General features: G+C 37.2%; 1 protein-coding gene and 1 pseudogene across 1 annotated transcript in view; one reads left to right on the top strand and one right to left on the bottom strand.

Annotated features, from left to right (window-relative positions):
* ACTR10 (actin related protein 10) overlaps positions 1-18,540 on the top strand; it is a 33,729-nt gene extending 15,189 nt beyond the window's left edge. The window contains exons 10-12 of the mRNA XM_069091807.1: positions 11,331-11,412; positions 12,718-12,919; positions 17,176-18,540. Coding sequence (XP_068947908.1) covers positions 11,331-11,412; positions 12,718-12,919; positions 17,176-17,357 — 466 coding nt within the window. The 3' untranslated portion in view covers positions 17,358-18,540. The remainder of the gene's footprint in view (positions 1-11,330; positions 11,413-12,717; positions 12,920-17,175) is intronic.
* Positions 18,541-18,682: 142 nt separating this feature from the next.
* On the bottom strand, positions 18,683-20,491 carry LOC138164125 (serine-threonine kinase receptor-associated protein pseudogene; annotated as a pseudogene).
* Positions 20,492-23,596: the final 3,105 nt, after the last annotated feature.

The following is a 23,596-nucleotide window of genomic DNA, read 5'->3' as shown; positions in this document are numbered from 1 at the left end:
ATTTTAAAACTTTGAATTCCAGATTCATTTCCTTCCTCACTTGTCACCCACCCTTACTGGGAAGATAAGCAGTTCACTATAGCTTGTACATGTGTGGCTTATACAAAACAATAACATAGTAGATGTATTGTAAAAGACTGACTATATTTCCCTCCCTCCTATCCCACCTCCTGCTTGTTCTATTCTCTACTTAGATCCCGTCCCTTTTCAAAAGTGGGTGCTTCCAACTTCCCTCCCCCACAGCCTGCCCTCCCTTCCATCATGCCCCCTCTCATCCCCTCCCCCCCACTCTCCTGGAGGGTGAGATACCCTATTTAGTGTGTATTTCATTCCCTCAAGCCAAATTCAATGGGAATAAGGTTGACCCATTCCCTTTTGCCTTCCTATTCTTCCCCTCCATTGTAACCATTTTCCCTTGCCTCTTCTATATGAGGTGGTTTACCCCATTCTGTCTCTCCCCATCTCCTCTCATTATATTCCTGTCTCACCTCTTAATTTCACCTTTTAAGTATCATCCCTTCCTGTTAAATTGGTCCTGTGCCATCTATGTATACCTGTAAACATATATACACACATGCACATATGTATTCATATGTCCATATATATTTCTATTCTCTTCAACTATTTTCATACTGAGAAGTTTCACCAGTTACAATTATTGTTTTTCTATCTAGGAATGTTAATAGTTCAACTTTGATAAGTTCCTTATGATTTCTTTTCCCTGTTTACCTTCTCATGCTTCTCTTGCTTCTTGTATCTGAATGTCAAATTTTCTATCCAACTCTTGTTTTTTTTTCATCAAGAATGCTTGATTCCACTGAATGACCATGTTTTCCCCTGAAACATGATACACAGTTTTGCTGGGTAGGTGATTCTTGGTTTTAATCCCAGCTCCATTGCCCTCCAGAATATCACATTCCAAGCCCTTCAATCCCTCAGTGTAGAAGCTGCCAGATCCTGGGTTATCCTGATTGTGTTTCCACAATATTCAAATTGTTTCTTCCTGGCTGCTCGTAATATTCTCTCCTTGATCTGGGAATTCCAGAACCTGGCTATAATATTCCTAGGAGTTTTCTTTTGGGGATCTTTTTCAGGAGGTGATTGGTGGATTCTTTCAACCTCTATTTTGCGCTCTGGTTCTAAAACATCAGGGCAGTTTTCCCTGAGGATTTCTTGGAGGATGATTTCTAGGTTCTTTCTTTGATCATGGCTTTCAGGTAGTCCAATAATTTTTAAATGATCTCTCCTGGATCTATTTTCCAGGTCAGTGGTTTTTCCAATGAGATATATCACATTGCCTTCTATTCTTCCATTTGTTTGGATCTATTTAACAGCATCTTGATTTCTCATAAAGTCATTAGCTTCCCTTTGCTCCAATCTAATTCTGAAGGAATGATTCTCCTCAGTGAGATTTTGAGATACTTTTTCCTTCTGGCATATTTGGCTTTTTAAGGCATTCTTCTCCTCATCGCCTTTTTGAGCCTCTTTTGCCATTTGAGTTAGTCTGTTTTTTAAGGTATTATTTTCCTCAGTCAGGCTGTTGACTCTCATTTCGTAATTTTCTTGCATTGTTCTCCTTTCTCTTCCCAATTTTTCCTCCACTTCTCCTATCTGCTTCTTAAGGTCCTCTATGGCCTGTAACCAGCTCGTATTTTCCTTTGAAGCTTTTAGTGCAGGAGTTCTGACTTCGCTGTCTTCCTCCTGGTTCCATGCTTTGATCCTTTTTGTCCCCAAAGTAGGAGTCTAATGTTGGGGTTCTTCTGTTTGCTTTGTTTCCTTTGCCTGGTCATGTCACCCCTCAGTCACTTGACCCCTGGGCTTTTTGCTACAGTAGGACTCTGTTACCAGACAGGGGAGCTTCATAGCAAACTCTGGGGTTTTCTCAGCTGTCGGAAGTATTAATTGGGTGCCCTCTCTGAAGCTTCCACAAGCTCTGGCAAGCTGGACACACACCCCAGCACCTCCACCCTAGACTGCAATCCAGATCCAAGCAGGTTAAAGCAGGAGCGATTACCCCTCAGACTGGTCACTTGGTCCCCCTACACTCTGCAGGCCAGGAGCTGAAGCTGCAGCATGGCATGGGCTGAGCCAAGGCGTCTCAGCAGCTTCTCGCCCCAGGGGCAAAAGCCAAAGCACTCCCAACTACTGGGTCCCAAAGTCCAGACTGTACTGTCCTCTCACTTTGTCTTTCACATCCATGGGTTGATAAATCTGGAAACAGCCACAGCTGCTGTTGATCTGGAGTCCCTACGGCCTCAGAGCCGCCCTGGGGCTAAAACCTCCGGCTCACGCGGGCCTGGGCTCAGCTCCCAGAGCGCTGTGCTGGCTGATTCCTGCCAGCCTGCTGGGCTGTCCTCAGCGGGAGGTTAGCTTCTCTGTGTCATTTTGTGGATTCTTCAGCTCCAAAGTTTGTTCAGAGTCCCCTTTTTACATGGATTGGGGAAGGTGGAAGCCTCGTGGAGGAACTGCTTCTACTCCGCCATCTTGACTCCACCCCCCTGACTTGAGTCTTGAAGGAACTGGGGATTCTAAAAAGTAGAGGTGAGGACACAGTGAATAACAGCATGGGGGATAGCCAGGGCACAGGTGAGGCGATAGGAGACAGAATTCTATTTGTTCTGAATAGCAAGTAGAACAACCTGCTGCATCACAGAGTGTATGTAGGGTGATAATGTATAAAAAGACTGGAAAGGCAGAAACAGTTCAGTGTGTAAATAGGTATAAGTGACAGGAGTTAAAATTAATTGATCTTAGAAGTAATAGGGAGTCCCTGGATTTTGATGTGTAAGGAGGTGACCATATGTGAAGGATGAAGTGAGATGTGGAGAGATTTGAGATGACAACACGTAGGAGTCTATTGTAATAGTCCAGGTGAAGCTGATGAAGTCCTGAGGTAGAATGGGTTCCGTGTGTGTGGTGAGTAAGGGACATGTGCATGAAACATTGTGGAGATATAAAGTACAAGATTGGACAGCTGACTTGAATATGTGGGGTGAATGAGAATGGAGAATTAAGGATGACGGTGAAAAACTAGGTGATTAGAAAGATGGTAGCATCCTCACCGGTAATTGGGGAGTTCTGAAGAAGAATGTGTTTCGGGAAAAATACGAGTTCAGTTGTAGTCATGTTGAGTTTGAAATGCCTATGGCACATCTTCTTCAAAACATCCAATAGGAAGTTCATGTTGGGACTATTGTTCAGGAGAAAAACTAAGCTATATTTATAGAGCTAGGAATCATCATGGTAAATACTGATGAGATGACCAAGTGAGAGGAAAAAAATATACAACCATAGAATATACTCACAGAGTGGGCAAGACATGGATGATGAGCTAACAAAGGAGACCAAGAAGGAGTGGTCAAACAAGTAGAAAGAGAACTAAGAGAGACCAATATCATGAAAACCCGGAGAGGAAAGAATATCCCGAAGGAGAGTCTGGTTAACAGTATCACACACTATAGAGAATCAAAAAGGGTGAGAATTGAGAAGAGGCCATTTAATTTTGTGATAAAGAAATTATTAATAATTTTGGAGAAAATTAAGTTGAGTCATGAGGTCAGAAGCTAGATTATTGGCATTTTAGATGAGAAGAAAGGAAATGGAGATACAAAATATATATGACTTTTTCAAGGAACTTTTATGAGAAAGAAGGAGAGATATAAAATATGGTTAGGGATAATGGCATTTATTGAGAAGAGTGTTTTTTAAGTATAACGGAGACAGAAAGGTGTTTGTAGACAGCAGGACAAATAGATAGTTGATAGGGAGAAACTGAAGACAAGGGAGAGAATGATTATGAAAGTGTGGACAATATTCTCAATAAGACATTAGGAAATTAGGTCAAGGGTGTAAGTGTCAACCTTGGCAGGGAAAAGGGCTACTTCTTTATTTCATACTGGAATAAATGAGAAAATATTGAGAGCTGACATCAGGAATTAAAAGACAAGGAAAGAGAAAGAAGGAGCTCTTTGTGAATGGGTTCAATTTTTTTGATAAAGTTGAAGTGAGGACCTTAGTTGAGTCCATCATAGAGTGGGAAAGAGAATCAATTGGTGGTGGGGGAAGGATTCTTCATACCATGTGGACCTAGTTGAGTTTAGATGATATACATTTGTAGTGGACCCAGTTAGCACAGTTTCATAACTTCCACCAGTTCCATTCAATGGCACAAATAACTCAAAGGAGGCGAATAGTAAGAGTAACCCATGGATGAGCTTACTCTTTATTATTCACTAAATTTGTTTTCTGATAGTGGTGTGTATCCTTTTTGTATTTTACATTTCAATAATTCTCCAAATGGCTTATCAGGTGCCTACTATGTGCAAAATTCCTGCAAAAAGATAGTTAATGTCTTCTGAACATGTTTCACCATATAAAACACATGCATACATAACAAATTAAAGTTTATCACTCCTGTACTCACTCTCTTACTCTCTCTCTCTCTCTCTTTCTCGTTCACTTGCTTCCCCCCACCCTCCACTCTCACACTCTCCCCCCTAGAAGCCACATAACCTCAAAACCAGAAAAAAATAATACTATCACAAAGGAAGTTCTTAAGTTACAACTTACAAACATATATTCTTTTCCCTAAGAGGCAGCATGTAGCTGTACTGAGCATCAGGAATACCTAGGTTCAGGTCCTGAACCTTTGACTGGCTATGGGTACGTTTCTTAATCTCTTAGTGTTCCAGGCAACTCTCTTAAGATTTTTAAATGCAGGGGCGGCCAGGTAGCACAGCAAGTAAGAGCACCGGCCCCAGTGTCGGGATGACCTGGGGATCGAATCCAGGCTCAGACACTTAGCACCCACCCAGAAACACCTGGCCGTGTAACCTTGAGCAAGTTATTTAACCCCGATTGCTTAAAAAAAAAAAAAAGATTTTAAAATGCAGAAGTTACTGAAAAGCATTGGTAGAATGCTCACCAAGAATTTACTCTCACATTGTAAGCTTAACAGTATCAGATAATCTCCCTAGTTTGGGAAGTGGTTATATTCTTTTTGATTATTTTACTTTTAATTTGAGGAATAAAATAAGCATTTCCACAATATAGTACACTAAAAAAAGATGATTGCTTATGAAACTGCAAATCTACTATGTACAACTTGCTGTTCCTTTCGAATATACAACAAAATTATCTTGTAAATTTTTTTCTTCCCTTCCCCCACCCCAGAGATAGACAACATTAGACACAAATAAGCATATGTATGTAAAATGATTCCATACATGCATCTACAGTTACTTCTCTGGATATACATAGCATCTTTCTTCATATGTTCCTTAGAGTTAATTTGGGTATTTATAATAGTCAAAATAACTTATTTTCTCAGAGTCACTATTCAAACAGAACCGATGTTACTATTAGACACAATGTTTAGTTGGTTCTGCTCATTTTGCTCTTCATTATTGTGTGCAAGTCTTACAGTGCTTTTCTAAAATCATCGAGCTTATCATTTCTTATAGCACAATAGAATTCCATCACAGTCATATCCTATACCTTGTTCAGCCATTCCCCAATTAATGGACATTGCTGCCATTTCCAGTTCTTTGGCACCACAAAGAGAGCAGCTATATAAACATTTTAGAACCTATAAGTTCTTTTCCTTTTTCCCTAATTATCTTTGGAAATAGACCAAGTAGTGGTATTGCTGGGTCAGAGCATATAAATAGTTTAATAACTCCTTGGGTATACTTCCCGATTGCTCTCCAAAATGGCTGGATAAGTCCACAATTCCACCAACAATGAATTAGTGTCTGGGTAGCTAGGTGGCGCAGTCAGTAGAGCACTGGCCCTGGAATCAGAAGGGCCTGAGTTCAAATTCGGTCTCAGATACTTAACACAAAAATTAGCTGTGTGACCTTGGGCAAGTTACTTAACCCCAATTGCCCTCCAAAAAGGAAAAAAAAAACAATGAATTAGTGTCCCAATTTTTCTGCATCCCCTCCAACATTTGTCACTTTCTTCTTCTATCATTTTAGACAATCTGGTAGGTATAAAATGATATTGCAAGATTGTTTTAATTTCCTGTTCGTATCCTTTGAGACTCATTCTTATAGATTTGACAAAGTTCTTTACATGTCTTAAACATGAGACCTTTATCCGATAAACTCTTTTTTTTTTTTTTTTTTTTTCTTTTTTTGGAGGGAGGAAGGTAGGGCCATTGGGGTTAAGTGACTTGCCCATAGTCACACAACTAGTTTTGTGTTAAGTGTCTGAGGCCAGATTTGAACTCAGGTCCTCCAGACTCCAGGGCCAGTGCTCTATTCACTGTGCCACCTAGCTGCCCCCAATAAACTCTTCATAAAAAATTTTTTTCCTGGTTTTCTGTTTTCCTTCTGATCTTGGCTACATTTGCTTTATTTATACAAAATCTTTTCATTTCATTGTAACCAAAATGATCAATTTTTATGCCTGACTTTGCTCTCTATCTCTTGTTTATTCATAAATTATTCACCTATAGGTAAGTCTATTAAGTAATGGTTGTATTCTAAAAGTTATTTGGAACTCAGAATAGACTTTCCCCATAAACTGATATAAATGGTGCTTAGCACCTTGGGCAAGTCACTTAACCCCAATTGCCCTCCAAAAAGCAAAAAATAAAAATAAAAAAAAATAATAAATGGTGCTTAGGTTCTATGCCTAGTCCTAAATACCTGTAATGTACCTGAAACATTGTACTTGAAGTTTGTTTCCCTATACAATAGACCCCTAGTTTTCCATGACAGAATTTTGCCTTTAACAGAATGAGACCCAACCCTGCCAAATATTCTAAATCAGTAATACTTTGATCCTATACTATACTTATCTCATTATTAGACATGTTACTTTTGACTTGTAAATCAATTTAATGTAAGCCTTCCTTAAATGAGCTCTGCTATGTCTAAGGATGAGCCTTTCTCTCCTCCTTTGGACAGTGGTTGATGTCTTACTGTTTTGCTTTTGTTTTTAAGCTTTATTGATGTGTTTTTACATTATAAACATTTATACATTACCCTAACTCCATGAGAAGTCTCTTCTAACATAATGATTTAGAGCATATAATGCATATGTGAAACATGATGCAGTGACCTCATCTGAAAGAACATGCAACATTCCATGTCTTTATAATGCCTCTCCCTAAACATACACACCCCCACCCAATTTTTAAAAATTAACAGAATCTATTTTCTCTCCTTACCAGCTCACATCTTACTGGGGAAAAAAGAAAAAGACAAATTCCTCATAACAAATACACAATCAAGCAAAACAAATTCCCTCATAACTATATGCAATATCCATCACCTTCCTATCATGAATAGCATGTTTCATCATCAGTCTTCTGGAATCATGAATGGTCATTATATTGATCGTAGTTTCAAAATTGTTTATTGTTATTTTTGTATAAATTCTGGTTCTGCTCATTTTATTCTTCATCAGTTTATAATAGTCTTCAAAATTGTTCATTTTTATAACATTGCTGTTATAGTATAAATTGTTCTCATCTGCTTACTTCACTCTGAAACATTTTATAAAAGACTTTATCTTTTTAAAATCATCTCTTTCTTCAATTCTCATAGCATAGCAGTTTTCCATGATTAGTAAATAAGTTGTGACATACGTCCAAATATGACTTCTTACTATTTGGACAGTATATTTGATTGTACTTACAAGCCTTTTTACTCTGTTCCTCCACCATTGTTGCTGTGTTCCCATCCCAAGGTTAGATGGAAACTGAACTCCTCATTAGGCAAGACCTGACTTTCAGGGAGTCAGTGGGACAAGGAGGAAGCATACCCAGCATCCTTTTTTTATCCCAGTGGTCTCTGAGCAGCATTTATGACTTCTCTGAGTATATTTTAAGGCCAGAGGATTCCATGGACAAATTAGTTTGGAAACACCATTCTAGAATTTACCTACCATTCAATGGGCATATTTAGTACAATTGTTACTGGATAGCCAGCCAAATAGTACAATATTTCCATGAGAAAATGTATTGATTTCCACCTTGAGATAAATTCATTTTCTTTTACCCTGGCTGTAGGATTAGAGAGTTACAATGTTAACAGAATTAATTTAATAACCTCAGGCCTCAACAGGTCCACCTAATAGCTGAAAAGGATTCCTCATAATGTACCTGATAAATGGGCATCCAGTCCCTGCTTGAACGTCTCCAATGAGAAGGGTCACATTGCTTCCAGAGGTAACTTTTAGTTGTACTCACAAGAGACTCCTCTTAGAGTTAGGGTAGCCTGTAAATGTAAATGTAAAAACAGCTTTAAAAATGAAAAACAAAAGTTGTTGTTATTAGAAGATTGTCCCTGATAATGGAGCCCAAGTTTGCCTTTTTACAGCTTCCACCATTTGCCCTAATTCTGCTCTCTGGGCCAAATAGAACAAGTCTAATCCCTTTTCCACAGAACAGTCCTTATCTGCAGACAGCTGTCATGTCCAATCTGAGTCTTCTCTTCTCCAGGCTAAACATCTCTCCAGACTAATTACAACCCCTTCTGTCTGACAATTAAAGCCCCTGACAACTTGGCTCCAGTCCACCTTTCCCCCTTTTTATATTTCATACCCTGCACACGCTCTCTCAGCCAATCTGGCTGTTACTCACATATGTCTCTCCATTGCTCCTGCACTGGTTTCAATGTCTTTATATATACAAGGGTTATTCTCTCCCCTTGCCTTAATTTCCTTCCTTCAAACCTCCAATATTTAGAAACCCTTCTATATGAAACCCTTCCTGAACTGCCCAGCTATAAGAGCTTCCCCCCAGAAAAAGATCATTAAAATTGACTCATATGTATACATTTTGGATATTTTATTTATACTTACCTATGTGTGTCTATTTGTGTTATATCTACAATAGAACATAAGCTCTTTGAGGGCAGAAATTGTTTCATTTCTCTCTGTATTCCTAGTGCCTAGCACACAAAAGTTTAATAACTGCTTGTTGGTTGATTGTTCCTCATATGGCATAAACTCATGACCCTTCACCAGATTGTTTGTCATACATATGATCCAGCTCATCAGTTTCCTTCCTGATTTGTGGTATCCAGAGCTAAAATTAGTACTCCAAATGTGGTTTAACCAGAGAAGATTATATAAGGTCTGTTGCTTTCTTAGTTCTGGAAGTTCTGCCTTCTCAAAGTAGCCCAGGGCCAAATTAACTTCTTTGGCCACCATATCTTATTGTTGACTGATATTACTTCCTGTCTACTATCTACCACTAATCTTTTTCAGACAACCTTGCCTCCCCCATCTTATAGTTATAAAGTCAGTTCTTTTGAATCCAAGTTAAATTTTACATTTATAATCTCTGTTAAATCTCATCTTATTAGATTCAGCCTAATGTGCCACCCTGTCAAGATCTTTTTAGATTCTGTCTTCCAGCGTGTTAGCTATTCCTGTATGTGTCATCTGCAGATTTGACAAGTATGTCATTTATGCCTTTTTCCGAGTAATTGATAAAAATTTCAAAACAGCACAGGGCCCAGCACAGATCTCTGGAACTACTCCACTACGAGTCTCCTGCCCCGTTGACAGTTGGTCTTTGAATCTGGCCATTTAGCCAATTCCGAACCCATCTCACTGTACTGTATTTTTGCCCACTTTACTAGGCAATGAGATCAGGTTAAAGGACGAGAGAACCAAGAAAAGGGATGTTGTTTGGAGGTAGAGTTGAGTGGGAATAATGTCAGATTAGAGCCCTTTCCAGGTTTGGAGGGAATGGAAGTAGAAGTGAGGAGAAGCCTGACCCAGATGGGCAGGCTCCAGAACATAAAAAGAACACAGCAATAAGTTAAGAATATGTGAAACTGATCAGGAGCCAAGAATGTAAGTTCCTTAACGGAGTTGGACTATTTTGCTTTTATTTTTGTAACCACTTAGTGTTTGATAAAAGTTTCTTGGATTGAATTGAAGGAAAACCCTAGCAGCATCTGGGGGAAGTAAGGGAAATTGCTATGATGTCTACAACTAACCCCCTACTGAGAGAGCTTCTTGTTTTTACCAAGAACAGTCTACATTGGGAATGTAGACTCTCATGTTTTGAGCCACGTGGATTGACACATGACTTCTTCAAATCCAGTGTCCATAGCTCAGATTTTAGGATTTCTCTAATAGTGTGTGTGTGCACTTATACACATATATATGCATGTTATGTATGTATGTGTATATGTATGTATGTATGGTGTGTGTATATAGGTGCAGATGTGTGTGTACATATATGCATATATGTGCATATATATAAATATATTTGAGGCAACTAGGTTCTGTTTTAAACTTGAAGTCACCAAGACCTGATGAATCTTGTTGGCAGTGACTTTAAATAAATCACTTGACCTTTCTCTGCTTCTATCTGCCTTGTTTTTTCTCATCTGTAAAATGAAATTAATAATAGTACTTACTTGGGGTGGCCAGGTAGCACAGAGAGTAAGAGCACCAGCCCCAGTGTCAGGATGACCTGGGGATCGAATCTGGGCTCAGACACTTAGCACCCACCCAGAAACACCTGGCCTTGTAACCTGGAGCAAGTTACTTAACCCCAATTGCTTAGGGGCCACCAGGTGGCTCAGCGAGTAAGAATACCGGCCCCAGAGTCGGGATGACCTTGGATCGAATCCAGGCTCAGATACTTAGCACCACACCCAGAAATAACTGGCCGTGTAACCTTGAGCAAGTTACTTAACCCCAATTGCTTAAAAAAAAAATAATAGTACTTACTCCATCCATATGGTTGTTGTGAGGATCAAATTAATATTAAAGCACTTTTGCAAACCTTAAAGTGCTATATAAATGTCATCTATTATTATATCTAGAACAGACTGTTCTGATGAACAATGAAGTGAAACCAAAATTAAACAGGAGCAGAATGTGCTAGATTACAGAAAACTGAATAGCTCTTTTACTCCCCCAAAGCTTCCATGAAAGCAAAGGCTCATCTTTTCAAAACCGATCTTTTGCCAGTGTTCCTACAAATGAAGACCTCCAAAGAACAGAAACAAAGGACATCATCAAGTCGTATGACATATAAAAAAGATGGGTTGGATGTGTAGCAAGAACAAGAGATGACAGATAGCCCAAGGGTTCCACTGGACATTGGGTGGACTCCCAGTGGCAAACTTTTGGTAACACACACAAGAGTTATACAAGATGGGCAATCATGAATGGGTTATATGCTGTATCATGTAAGACCATTGTTAAAACAGCAAGATCATAAATATTTCTAAATCCATTTAGTAATAACCTGTTTTGCCATTGAATTATACTGTATCATTTTAGAATTACTTTATATTATATTTGGTATAGTAATTGCTATGATTTTAATAGTTTTCTTTTTATCTCACTAGAGATTCTGTTGTGGAAGTTCTTTTTGAGCAAGATAATGAAGAGAAATCGGTCGCCACTTTAATATTGGATTCACTTATACAGGTATTCCTATTATTTTAATTAATTTATATAATTCATTATGACAAATATAATTCAGCAAATGTTTACAAAGAGTGTACTATGTGCACAAATTATAAATTCCTACATATTTTGGTTTTATTTCATTCATTCAATTTCATTCAAGAAACATTAATTATCTGTATAAATACGTATGAGGTATTGTACTAAGTCCTGGCAATACAGAGACAAAAATGGAAGAGGCCTTGATTTTGAGGAGCTTATACTCACTCTCCACTAGAGAACAAACACATTCACAGTTGCCTAAATATAAGGTAATTTGAGAGCAGAAGAGTACTGAAGTTGGGGAATGAAAGAAGGCGAGTAGAAGGAAGAGATGATGTCATCTGAGCTGAACCCTGAATGAAAATATAGCTTCTGAGAAGCAGCAATGGAGGGTGTGCTTGGGGGATGGCTTATGTACAAAGAAAGTGAAAGTTGAGTTGTGAGAGGTAATAAGGCCCTAAACTAGGGTGGTGGCACTGTGAATAGAGAGGAGATAGAGGCAAGATTTGGAGGTAGAATCGGTAAGATTGGGCCGCTGTTTAAATATGAGTGGTGAGAGGAAAGGAAGAGTCAAGATAATGACATAAACCTGGGTGACTGGAAGGACAGTAGCACCTCCACCATTTGTTTCTCAGAAAGTCCTTGTCTCTATAAGACTTTTCCTATCCGTATTAGAATATTATCAATGTTATATTATCAGATAATGGTGATGGCACAGGTAGCTTCAGGTTCACAAAGACTGTGAGCACCACCACCTTAGACAGCAGCATTCGCATTTAGATCCCTTTTCTGTAGAGCACTTTCTATTACTGTTGCCACACCTATGAATAAAGATACACATGCTCATTTTTAGAGTGGAACGCTTCAAGGAAATTACATTTATTTTCTCTTTTAATAAGAAAAATGTATGTGTAGTGTCAATAATTTTTCCAACTGTTATAACTTGTGAGAAGTAATCTCCATTGAGGGGTGGCTAGGTGGTGCCGTGAGTAAAGCGCTGGCCCCAGAGTCAGGAGGACCCGAGTTCGGTTCTGGCCTCAGACACTTAACACCCACATACACACACAAAAAAAACTAGCGTGTAACCTTGGGCAAGTTACTTAACCCCAATTGCCCTCCAAAAGGCAAAAAAAAAATCTCCACTGAAAGATTGTGTAAGTCACATGTTTCTTAGTTTCTTAGTGCAAATGCTCACCTAACATTTTATTATTCTATGTTCATTTTTTTTTTAATCAGGTTGACCTGTACTTAAAATAACTTGTTTTCCTTTATCTTTAATATTAGTGCCCAATAGACACAAGGAAGCAGCTGGCAGAGAACTTGGTAGTCATAGGTGGTACTGCTATGTTACCAGGATTCTTACATAGATTAATGGCAGAAATCAAGTATTTGGTAGAGAAACCAAAATACAAAAAAGTATTTGGCACTAAGACATTCCGAATTCATACTCCACCTGCAAAACCTAATTGTGTGGCCTGGTTGGGAGGTAAGATTATGATTTTAAAGTACTATGTTTAGAATGTTAAAAATAAATTTACAAAGTATCACATCTTCAGAACCTAATTTTTTCTTGTATTGACGATGCTTGTTCATTCTATAACCATTACTGTGTTTTTAATGGTATTGATACATTGTAATTCTTTATTCAGAACTGTTAAGTGTGCCATAAGAATGCATACATACATGTTTTACTTTGAAAACTTAAATTTTGCTTAAATAGTAACAATTATCTAATAAATGTATTTCTCTTGTCATTCAAGTGGAAGTATGAAGTATAAAGTAGCATGGTTTATTTAAAAGCACAAACTAACAAGTGGGGGAAGAAAGGAAGGCAGGTAAAAGAAAGAGATGATGTCACCTGAGCTAAGCATTGAATGAAGACATGGCTTCTGAGAGGCAGCAATGGAGGGAGTGTATTTCAGGTATGGGGGCATAGCTGTTGCAAAGGAATAGAGAAGTGAGATGGAATGTTGTGTGTGAGGAAGAGAGAAAAGGCCATTTTGGTGCTATCATAGCATACAAGAGAAATAATGTATAATTAAGGTTGGAAATATAGATTAGGGCCAGACTGAAAGGCTTTAAAAAATCATAGTAGTTCATATTTTATCTTGGAGAGAAAAGAGAATCATTTGGAGCTTATAGAGTCAGGTGTAAGCATTGAGAAGTATGGATATATTTAAAAGATTATATACTATGGCAAGGTTGGGTTTATACCAGGAATACAGTTGTTTGGTTCAGTACTGAGAAGTCTATAAACATGTTAACAACAAAGATTATATTAATCATATTCATAATCAAAAATCATATTAATAAAAATCATAGTTATACTAATAATTAAAATTATTTTGACAAATTATGCCAGCCATTTACATTAAAAGTATTTCCGTGTAGAAATAAATGTATCTTTTGTTAATATGAAACAGAGAGGTGGCTCAGTAGATAGAATGCTGGACCGTGGAGTCAGAAAGATTCCTCTTCTGAGTCTAGGTCCAGCCTCACGTACTTATTAGCTTTGTGGCCCTGGGCAAGTCACTTAACCTTGTTAGTCTCAATTCCTGATCTGTAAAATGAGTTGGAGAAGGACATGTCAAACTGCACCTGTATCCTTGCCAAGAAAAACCCAAGTGGGATCAGGAAGAGTCAGACACAACTGAAAAATGACTCAGCAACATTGTTAATATGGTAAACAGTATCTATCTAAAACAGAGTCAGTACTATTTATAATGGAGTAATGCTACAAGGCATCTTTCCAAAGAAATCAGGGTAAAGCAAAGATGTCCATTAACACCACTATTATTTGATATAGCAGTTTTTAAAAAATGAAATTGAAGGAATAAGCATGGGCAAAGAGTAAACAAATTATTGCCTTTTGCAGATGATGTAATAATTTACTGAGAGTACCCTAGAGATTCAGTTAAGAAATAAATTGAAACAATAAAATAAACAAAGTAGCAATATGTAAAATAAACATATAAGAGTCGTGAGTGTTTCTATATATTAAAAAGCCAGCAGGAAGAGAGAAATTGCTTTCAAAATGACTACAGAATATATAAAATACCTCAATCCACCTATTAAAACACATATAGGAATTATATGAATAAACTACAAAACACTTTATATAATGGCAGAATTAAATAACTGATTCATGTTTATATAATAAAAAGGAACATTCTACCTAAATTGACTTACAGATTCAGTGCCATACCAAACTACCAAATGAGTGACTTTATACAACTAGATAAAATAAAAATTCGCCTGGTAGACCTAAAGGTAAAAGAAAATCAAGAGAAATAATTAGGAGAGGAGTATGAAGGATGAAAGCCATGTAGTACTAGATATTACCATACTCTAAAGCAGTAATTATCAAAAATTGAACTTTGGTTCAGTTTAAAAAATAGAAAAGTGGATCAGTGGAAACAGATTAAGTACAATGAGACCCAGAAACAATCAAATATAGTAGCATATGTTTGATAGACTTAGCAATTCCAGATAGTAGGATAAGAACTTTCTGTGTGACAGAAACTGCAGGGAACACTGAAGAGGAATCTGTCAGAAATGAGGTTTTGAGCAACATTTCAAATCGTGTACCACAATAAGCTTCAAACAGATATGTGACCTAGATGGTGACAATAGCTCACATTTATGTAGCAGCTGCTCTGTATGGGGCACTGTGCTAAGCACTTTACAGATATTATCTGATTTGAACCTTGCAGTAACCCCGGAAGTATTATTATTATTATTTCTATAGCAGCATTTTTTGTAGTGACAACAAAATGGGTAGCCATCAGTTGGATAATAGCTGAATAAATTATGACTTAAGGATATAATTTAATAATGTACCGAAAGAAATTATGAAATACAAGGAATCCAGAAAAACCTGGGAAGACTTAACTGAAAGTGAATAGAACACAGAGAACATTACACAATGACTGGTGTAAAGTGTAACAGTAAAGGAAAACAATTATGAAGACTTGAAAATAGTGATCAGTGTCATAACCAGTCACAGCTCCAGAACATTAGTGATGAATCGTGCTTCCCGCCTCTCGGCAGAGATGGAATGAATTAAAGGGGCCAAGAAAAGAGCTCTTATTTTGTGAGGAGAGGTAAAAGTGTGAGAGGAACCATTTCAGCACACCCAAACAAGGAAGGAAGGAAGGAGGAGCATCAGAAAGACTTTTTTTTAATACACAGAGAAGTTCAGAAGAGGACTTTGACAAGCAAGGTATTATGGGACCTACTGACAAATTTAATCTCTGCCTTTAAAAGGCAAACAGCAAGTTGTATGAATAGAGAAATTTTGTGTATGTTTTTCAAGTTTGTAATTAAATTTTTTTTCTTAAACTTTGGGGGTCAAAGTAATTAGAAGTCATGGTGAGGGCAAATAACAGTTTTAAAAATAGGTTTAAGAGGAATTAAGGCATAGGGAGAAATGGAATAAGAGGTCATAGACAAATAGAGGAATTGCAGAGGTTTTGATCCTAGAAATGGAAGGCTTGTGGGTAATGGTGAGTTCCAGGGTGTGACCTCTGGTGGGCAGAGGTGTAGTGGAGGAGTAGATAGGAGATTTGAGGTTAGAGGGCTTGAGGGAGCAACAATATAAATGTTGTTATAAATTCTAGTGCTTTTAATTTTTTAAATTTTCTTTATTTTTATTTTTTAGAAGTCTCACTTACAAAGTAATTTCATAATATTACAAGTGAAATTTTATAATTCCCTCTTTTATGAAGAGGGAAACATTTTCTTAATTGTTTTTCCCGCAAAATGAATATATGAACAAAAGTACGAGAAGAATAAATTTTAGAATCTGTTGTATGTTTATTGCTGCTCTTCTGGTTCAGAGTTGATTGCATTATTACTGAATGACAATGATAGAATTTAATTATACATGCGGAAGAAACTAATTTTGAGATTCTGAAATTAGAAATAATTGAGTTTTGTAACTTTTAGATTAAAAAATGCAAATGAACTTCATGGAAAGTGTTTTAACATGGACAAACTTGGAAGGTTTATTATGAAAATAAAATGGTAGAATCATAGAATCTTAGAGCAGACTGTGCACAGTGCTATGAAAATATAAATTACTAAATATTTCAGGTAAGGCATTTTGAGTATCAGGCCATGGCAGGTTGGCTGCCAAAGTAAAAAATAAAATAAAACAAAAACATTATAATTGTACATTTACCGACAAATTAGCCTAAGGTATTTACATTGAGGACAAAATTATAAAAAGGCTTAAGCAGTTTGAATGAATGAAGCATAGGACCACAAAAACAAAAAGTATTATTGATTGTATCAAGATACAGCTACTTATAACAAGATATTTCAAAAATGGAACATATATGATGTAGTGGAATCTCATAATTTATTTTAGTAAATTAGTAACAAATTATTTCTAAAAGTACATAAAAGTTAACCAAGGGTATAGCCCTGAATGATGGTGTAGCAAAATTTAAAAGTATAGTATCCATAGTATCTAAACTAGTTTTTTTATTTTTATTTTTAATTTACATTCCAAATCAGATAGGATTTATAATTTTACTCTTACTCCCATTTAGTTGCTTTACCTGGGGATGAAGCCTTGTATCCCTCAGAGCTTTGTTTTCTGAGGTGAAACAAAGTAAACTCTGCAAAGAGAAAAGTCTAAATCAGGAGTTCCCAATATTCTGAGTATAAAAACTTTTTAAAATAAGTCTCACAATTTTCACTCACCATATCTCTGATTTTTACCATTTTACAATTCAGGTGCTATTTTTGGAGCCCTGCAGGACATTCTTGGGAGTCGTTCCATTTCAAAGGAGTATTATAATCAGACAGGTCGAATTCCAGACTGGTGCTCACTAAATAACCCCCCTGTGGAAATGATGTTTGATGTGGGTAAAGCTCCACCTCCCCTGATGAAGAGAGCATTTTCCACTGAAAAATAAAAACCGGAATGAAATGCAACTGCACTTGACTCAAGAAAAGATCCTTTCATACATAGAATATATCGTCACAACCCAATTACAAATGTATCACACAAAGTTTATAGGATATTGTGTTATGGTTAACTTTAGTATAAGTGAAAGCAAATCTGTGTTTCCTTTTCTGACGTTTGTTTTTCTTAAGGAGCTTCAGTAGGTGACCCTTGTGAGATTTGCTGTGTTTATATAAATAGTATATGCAAAGCAGTTTCATTTTGGAAGTTTGTTAGAAAGTTCACTACAAGAAAAGGGTAGGGGCAGCTAGGTGGCGCAGTGAATAGAGCACCAGCCCTGGAGTCAGGAGGACCTGAGTTCAAATGCAGCCTCAGACACTTATCGCGTACTAGCTGTGTGATCTTGGGCAACTAACTTAACCCCAATTGCCCCGCTTCCCCCCCCTCCAAAAAAAAAAGACCAAGAAAAGGGTAACCGTTTTTTCTCCCTGAAGTTTGTAACTTGCATTCCAATCTTTAGAGAGTCTGTTAAAATTTTTATGTCATAATGTTGAATGGTTATTCATTTGAATATTGAACAATGTTAAACACTACTAGTTATTTCAAATATTAAAGTGTATATGCAAAAAATTTTGTTGTGGTCAGTAAATTATTCCAGTGGGCAGGGTTCATGAATATGTCTTATAGCTATTAGATTTTTGGTCAAATTAAAATATCTTTGACCCTTTATATTATCTTAAACATAAAGTAACATTTCTTGAACACCTGTTGTATATAAAATATGAAAATTCTCGAGCATTAATTTCACAGTGAAGAATGGTCTGTCATAATATAGGGTCTTCCTGAAGTGCTGTGACAAAAAAAAAAAAGCAGCCTTCAGTGAGAAGACTTTCTAAATTTAGTCTGGCCCTCAAAAAAAGATAGATTATCTGTTCCCGGCCCCTACCCAAAGCCTCTAGTTTGCCACCCAGGTAGTCTTGATGTACCCAAGGTTACCTACATGATATGATGAAGAAACCGAGGCAGATTTTCATGAAGCATATATTTATATTTTCCGCCAGACCCCAACTCTTAAAAGGACTTTTATTGATCATTTCATCATCCTATATTCTGTATACCATATTTTCTTTTTTGTACTTCCTTAGATATGTACTTAGCCTCATAATTTTTAAATATAAGTGATCTTGCTGAAATTTATGCTTGTTTTTTCTTTATTTGGTCTTCTGTGAAGATAAGTGATACACTTTATATATAACTCTTATTCTAATTTGTGTCATAATTATTTTGTCCCTTGATTCCCCTACAGAATTGGCAGCTTCTTGAAACAAGATACTGTGCCTTATTTTTATTTTTATCTTTCCAGTTTCACTGTTCAACTGAAACTGCTTTCTCCAAAGTTGCCAGTTATCAAGATCTTAACTGCTAAATTCAAAAACTAATCTAAAAATCTCAATCTTCATCCCTTTGACATATCTTCCGTATTCGATGCTCTCAATCACCTTCGCCTTCTGGATACTTTCTCCTCTTAAAATTTTTGTGGTACTGCTCTCTCCTCTCTCTCTCCTTTCTTGGTTCTTCTTCTGTGTTACACCAATTAACCATACGTGTCTCCCAATGCCCAGTCACACACCCTTTTCTCTTTTGGCTCTAGACTTATCTCACCTGGTCTCCTCAGTTCCCTGGGTTCAGTCATTTCTATGCAAATGATTCCCAGATCTCCATCCAATCCTACTCTGCTGAATTGCAGTAACATCTCCAAGTGCCTTTGTTCTGGTTGTTGTTATAGAGGCATTCTATGTAGACAGCTAAATACAATTCATTATCAGAAGCAGTGAAAGAGAAATCAAGCCAAATATTTTTTTCCATACTCCCTTCTTTATGGCTGAAGCAAAAGACTTTCTGTTTTCAGGATAAAAAAAATAGGCCTTTTACATTTTTCTCAATAATAAAGTACAATGGTTAAAACATGTAAATGCAATAAGAGAAACTGGATTTTGACTTCCACATGTTCATTCAAGAAGGCAGTAGCATAGTGCATGAAATGAGCACAACTACCCAGTGTTAAATGTACCTACATATATGTATATATACACACATGTACATACATATGTATGCATACAGATACATGTGCAGACACATATATAAATTCTCAGTTTTCACTTAAAGAATGCTAGTCCCAACAGTAGAACTTTCACATTCCCCATCAAATGATGCCCATGTTTGCCTTATATAGAAATTAACTCAATAAGGGCTTATGCTAATTACTGCTTGTTTGTTTTAGTCCATATGTTGCATAACATCTGTGGTATACAAAAGATGCTCATGCCCTAACTTTAGGAGTTGAAAATTTGAATTTTCTGAGCCAACATCTTACAGCACTTCTGTTGTCTCTGGAAATGAAATCTCCAAAGGACACATTTTCCCCACCACAGACTGCCGTAGTCTCCATGTCCCATCCTCAGAGCATACAGTTCTCCAGCAGCACTAAACCTCACACTACAAAAGGACCAAAGTGTCCTTTGTCAGATTCTAGCTCTTCTCCACTATTATAATCATGTTTATAAAACTTAAAATCTTCACTGCCTGCAATGACAAATTCTCTAGGTGAAGAGATACAGAATGGATTGCAGCAGGAGTTTCAAAGGATTTAATTGGCTCCAGACTTAACTACATTATTAATAGCCACATTACCAGAATCTCTCCTTCAGGAATATATTCCATGCTGCTGACATAGTAAAATTAAGAGACTTCACTTCTGTCCACTATCCCAGAGGCACAGTTTTTATCACCAACTGAAACAATCTGTCTTCTGTACCCTAAAGCTTTTTAATACCAGAGGTGTGACAACCAATTAGGTCTTGCTTCAGGTTTGTTAAAATCATGTGCATAATAGTTTATCCTGTCCACTTGTCAATAAGTGAAACCCACACTTGAGAATGTGTTTATGAGCCAAGGTCATTAGTTCATCTTTAAAGAGCATCCCACATTTTGCCTATAAAATATGAAGCTGCTACTTTTAGAGCATCTTTTCTTCAGTGTTGCAACCCATATAGCACCCTCATGACTCAAAAATGTCCCAGTCCAGTCTTCCATAGGTTTACCATTTTTGCAAGCACTAATTAGGAAATAGAGGATATGATACCATTAAGACCAAATCCACCGTAGACCACATGTGCCCTGTGAAAGTGATGGAGGTCTGCCTGTGCCGTAGTGTTATTGACCAACAGCTTGGGCCATCCCAGGAAAGCCTTACACCAAGACTGGGCAGAAGTAAAGGACAGGGAGCTGGCCAGTGGGCAGTGCTGAGGGAACATCCTCCATTAGGGGGTCCAGTAGGAAGGTAAGACAGGAGGAAGAAAAGGAATAGGGTGGCACCTAGCTAGGTCCCACCAGGATAGTCCACAACGGTGCTGGTACTCTCTTACCTTCAGAATCAAATATTAAGACCTCTTTTTGGTATTTAAGGTTATTTATAACCTGACTTCTTACCTTTTCCATATTTTCATACTTTAGCTCCTTCCATTCACTTTCCAGTTCATTTTCTCCACTCTATCTCTAGCATCCATGACTTTGCACTAACGGTTTCCCATGTCTGGAATGCTTGGCCCCCTCACCTTCACCTTTTACTTGTTTCCTGGCTTCCATCAACACTCAGCTCAAATTCAACCTTCTGCAAAAGTCTTTTCCTGGTCCCTCCAGTTTCTAATATCTTTCCCTCCGAGATTACCTTCTATCCACTCTGTATATGTCATGTATCCATTTATTTATTTATGAAGTATCTCCCCTATTTTTCACCTTTCATTGTATTTCACACTGACAGTATCTGGCACATAGTAAACTTTAATAAATGCTTATGGATTATTGACTGTCTTTATATTCCCAGGGTTTAGGACAGTGTTTTGCATGTTTGCTGAATGATTAAAATAGAGGCTCCCTTAGGGCATCCAAATTTTGCCTCTAATCATTTGAACTCTTTTAATTTTACTCCAGCCTCTTATATACAATTCAACCAAAAATGAGCTGTAGTATTCCTACAAGTCTTATTAAACTGTCCTTAGACTTTTACTTGTTAGTAATTTTACTATGTATTGTTTATTATACATCATCATACCAAACTTTTTTATCTTTTTTCTAACTCATTTATTTTTAGTTTTCAGCATTCATTTCCACAAGATTTTCTCCCTGACTTTTCCCTCCCCCCACCCCAAGATAGAGATCCTACTGAATACCCCTTCTCCCAGTCTGTTCTCTCTTATATCCTCCCCCATTACCCCGTAACTTTCTAGTAGGGCAAGATGGATTTCTATACCCCAGTGCCTGTATATCTTATTTTCCATTTGCATGTAAAAGAAATAATTTTTTTAACATTTGTTTTTAAAACTTTGATTTCCAGGTTCTGTCCCTTCTTCCCTTCTCACTCACCCCCACTGGGAAGCAAGCATTTCAATATAGGTTGTACATGTGTAGTTATGCAAAATGTTTCCATAGTACTTATATTATGATAGACTAACTATATTTCCCTCCATCCTATCCCACCCCCCACTTATTCTATTTTCTGCTTTGACCCTGTCCCTTTTCAGAAGTGTTTGCTTCTAACTATTCTCTCTCCCAATCTGCCCTCCCTTCTATCATCCCCCTTCTTATCCCCTTCCCCCACTCCTTTCCTGTAGGGTAAGATACCCAATTGAGTATGTATGTTATTCCCTCTTGAGCCAAATTCATTGAGAGTAAGGTTGACCCATTCCCTGTCACCTTCCTGCTCTTCCCCTCCCTTGTAACAGTTTTCTCTTGCCTCTTTTATATGAGATAATTTACCCTTTTCTATCTCTCCCTTTCTCCTCCCAATATATTCCTCTCTCATATCTTAATTTTATTTTTTAGGTATCATCCCTTCCTATTCAACTGATCCTGTGCCCTCTGTCCATGTATACATGTACATACATATACACACTCACATATATATTTATACACACATACACACTTCTATGCATACATGTATATACATATATTCCCTTCAACTATCTTCATATTGAGAAAAGTCATGAATTACAATTATCATTTTTCCATGTAGGAATGTAAATACTTCAACTTTAATAAGTTCCTTATGATTTCTTTTTCCTGTTTACCTTCTTCTCATGCTTCTCTTGCTTCTTGTATTTGAAAGTCAGATTTTCTGTTCAGCTCTGTTTTTTTTTTTCATCAGGAATGCTTGAAAGTCCTCTATTTCATTGAATGACCATATTTTCCCCTGAAGCATTATACTCAGTTTTGCTGGGTAGGTGACTCTTGGTTTTAATCCTAGCTCCTTTGATCTCTGGAATATCATATTTCAAGCCCTTTGATCCCTTAATGTAGAAGCTGCTAGGTCTTGTGTTAATCTGATTGTGTTTCTACAAGTGGTTTCTTCCTGGCTGTTTGCAATATTTTCTCCTTAACCTAGGAACTCTGGAATTTGGCTATACTATTCCTAGGAGCTGTCTTTTTGGGATCTTTTTCAAGAGGTGATTCGTGAATTCTTTAGATTTCTATTTTGCCCCCTTGTTCTAGAATATCAGGGCAATTTTCCTTGAGGATTTCTTGAAGGATGATTTCTAAGCTCTTTTTTCGATCATGGCTTTCAGGTAGTCCAATAATTTTTAAATTCTCTCTTCTGGATCTATTTTCCAAGTCAGTGGTTTTTCCAATGAGATATTTCACATTGCCTTCTATTTTTTCATTTGTTTGGATCTGTTTTATAGTATCTTGATTTCTCATAAAGTCGTTAGCTTCCATTTGCTCCAATCTAGAAGGAAATATTCTCTTCAGTGAATTTTTGAAATCCCTTTTCCATCAGGCCAGTTTGGCTTTTTAAGTCATTCTTAAGACATTCTTCTCCTCATTGGCTTTTTGGGCCTCTTTTGTCATTTGAGTTAGTCTTTTTTTTTTCTTTTTGGAGGAGGAAAGCAGGACAATTGGGGTTAAGTGACTTGCCCAAGGTCACATGGCTTGTAAGTGTAAAGTGTCTGAGGCCAGATTTGAACTCAGGTTGTTCTAACTCAAGGGCTGGTGCTCTATTCACTGAGCCACCTAGCTGCCCCAAGTTAGTCTATTTTTAAGGTGTTAATTTCTTCATTCAGGCTGTTGACTCACTTTTCATGATTTTCTTGCATTATTCTCATTTCCCTTCCCAGTTTTTCCTCCACTTCTCTGACTTGATTTTCATGGCCTGTCACCAGTTCATATTTTTCTTGGAAGCTTTTGATGCAGGAG

The sequence above is a fragment of the Petaurus breviceps genome, unplaced genomic scaffold (genome assembly GCF_028583685.1).
Source record: "Petaurus breviceps papuanus isolate PSGF00001 unplaced genomic scaffold, PetGlider_PUasm1.0 189, whole genome shotgun sequence".
Classification (NCBI taxonomy): Eukaryota; Metazoa; Chordata; class Mammalia; order Diprotodontia; family Petauridae; genus Petaurus; species Petaurus breviceps.
The sequence above is the reverse complement of the archived record's forward strand: the minus strand, read 5'-3'. Positions and strand labels throughout refer to the sequence as shown.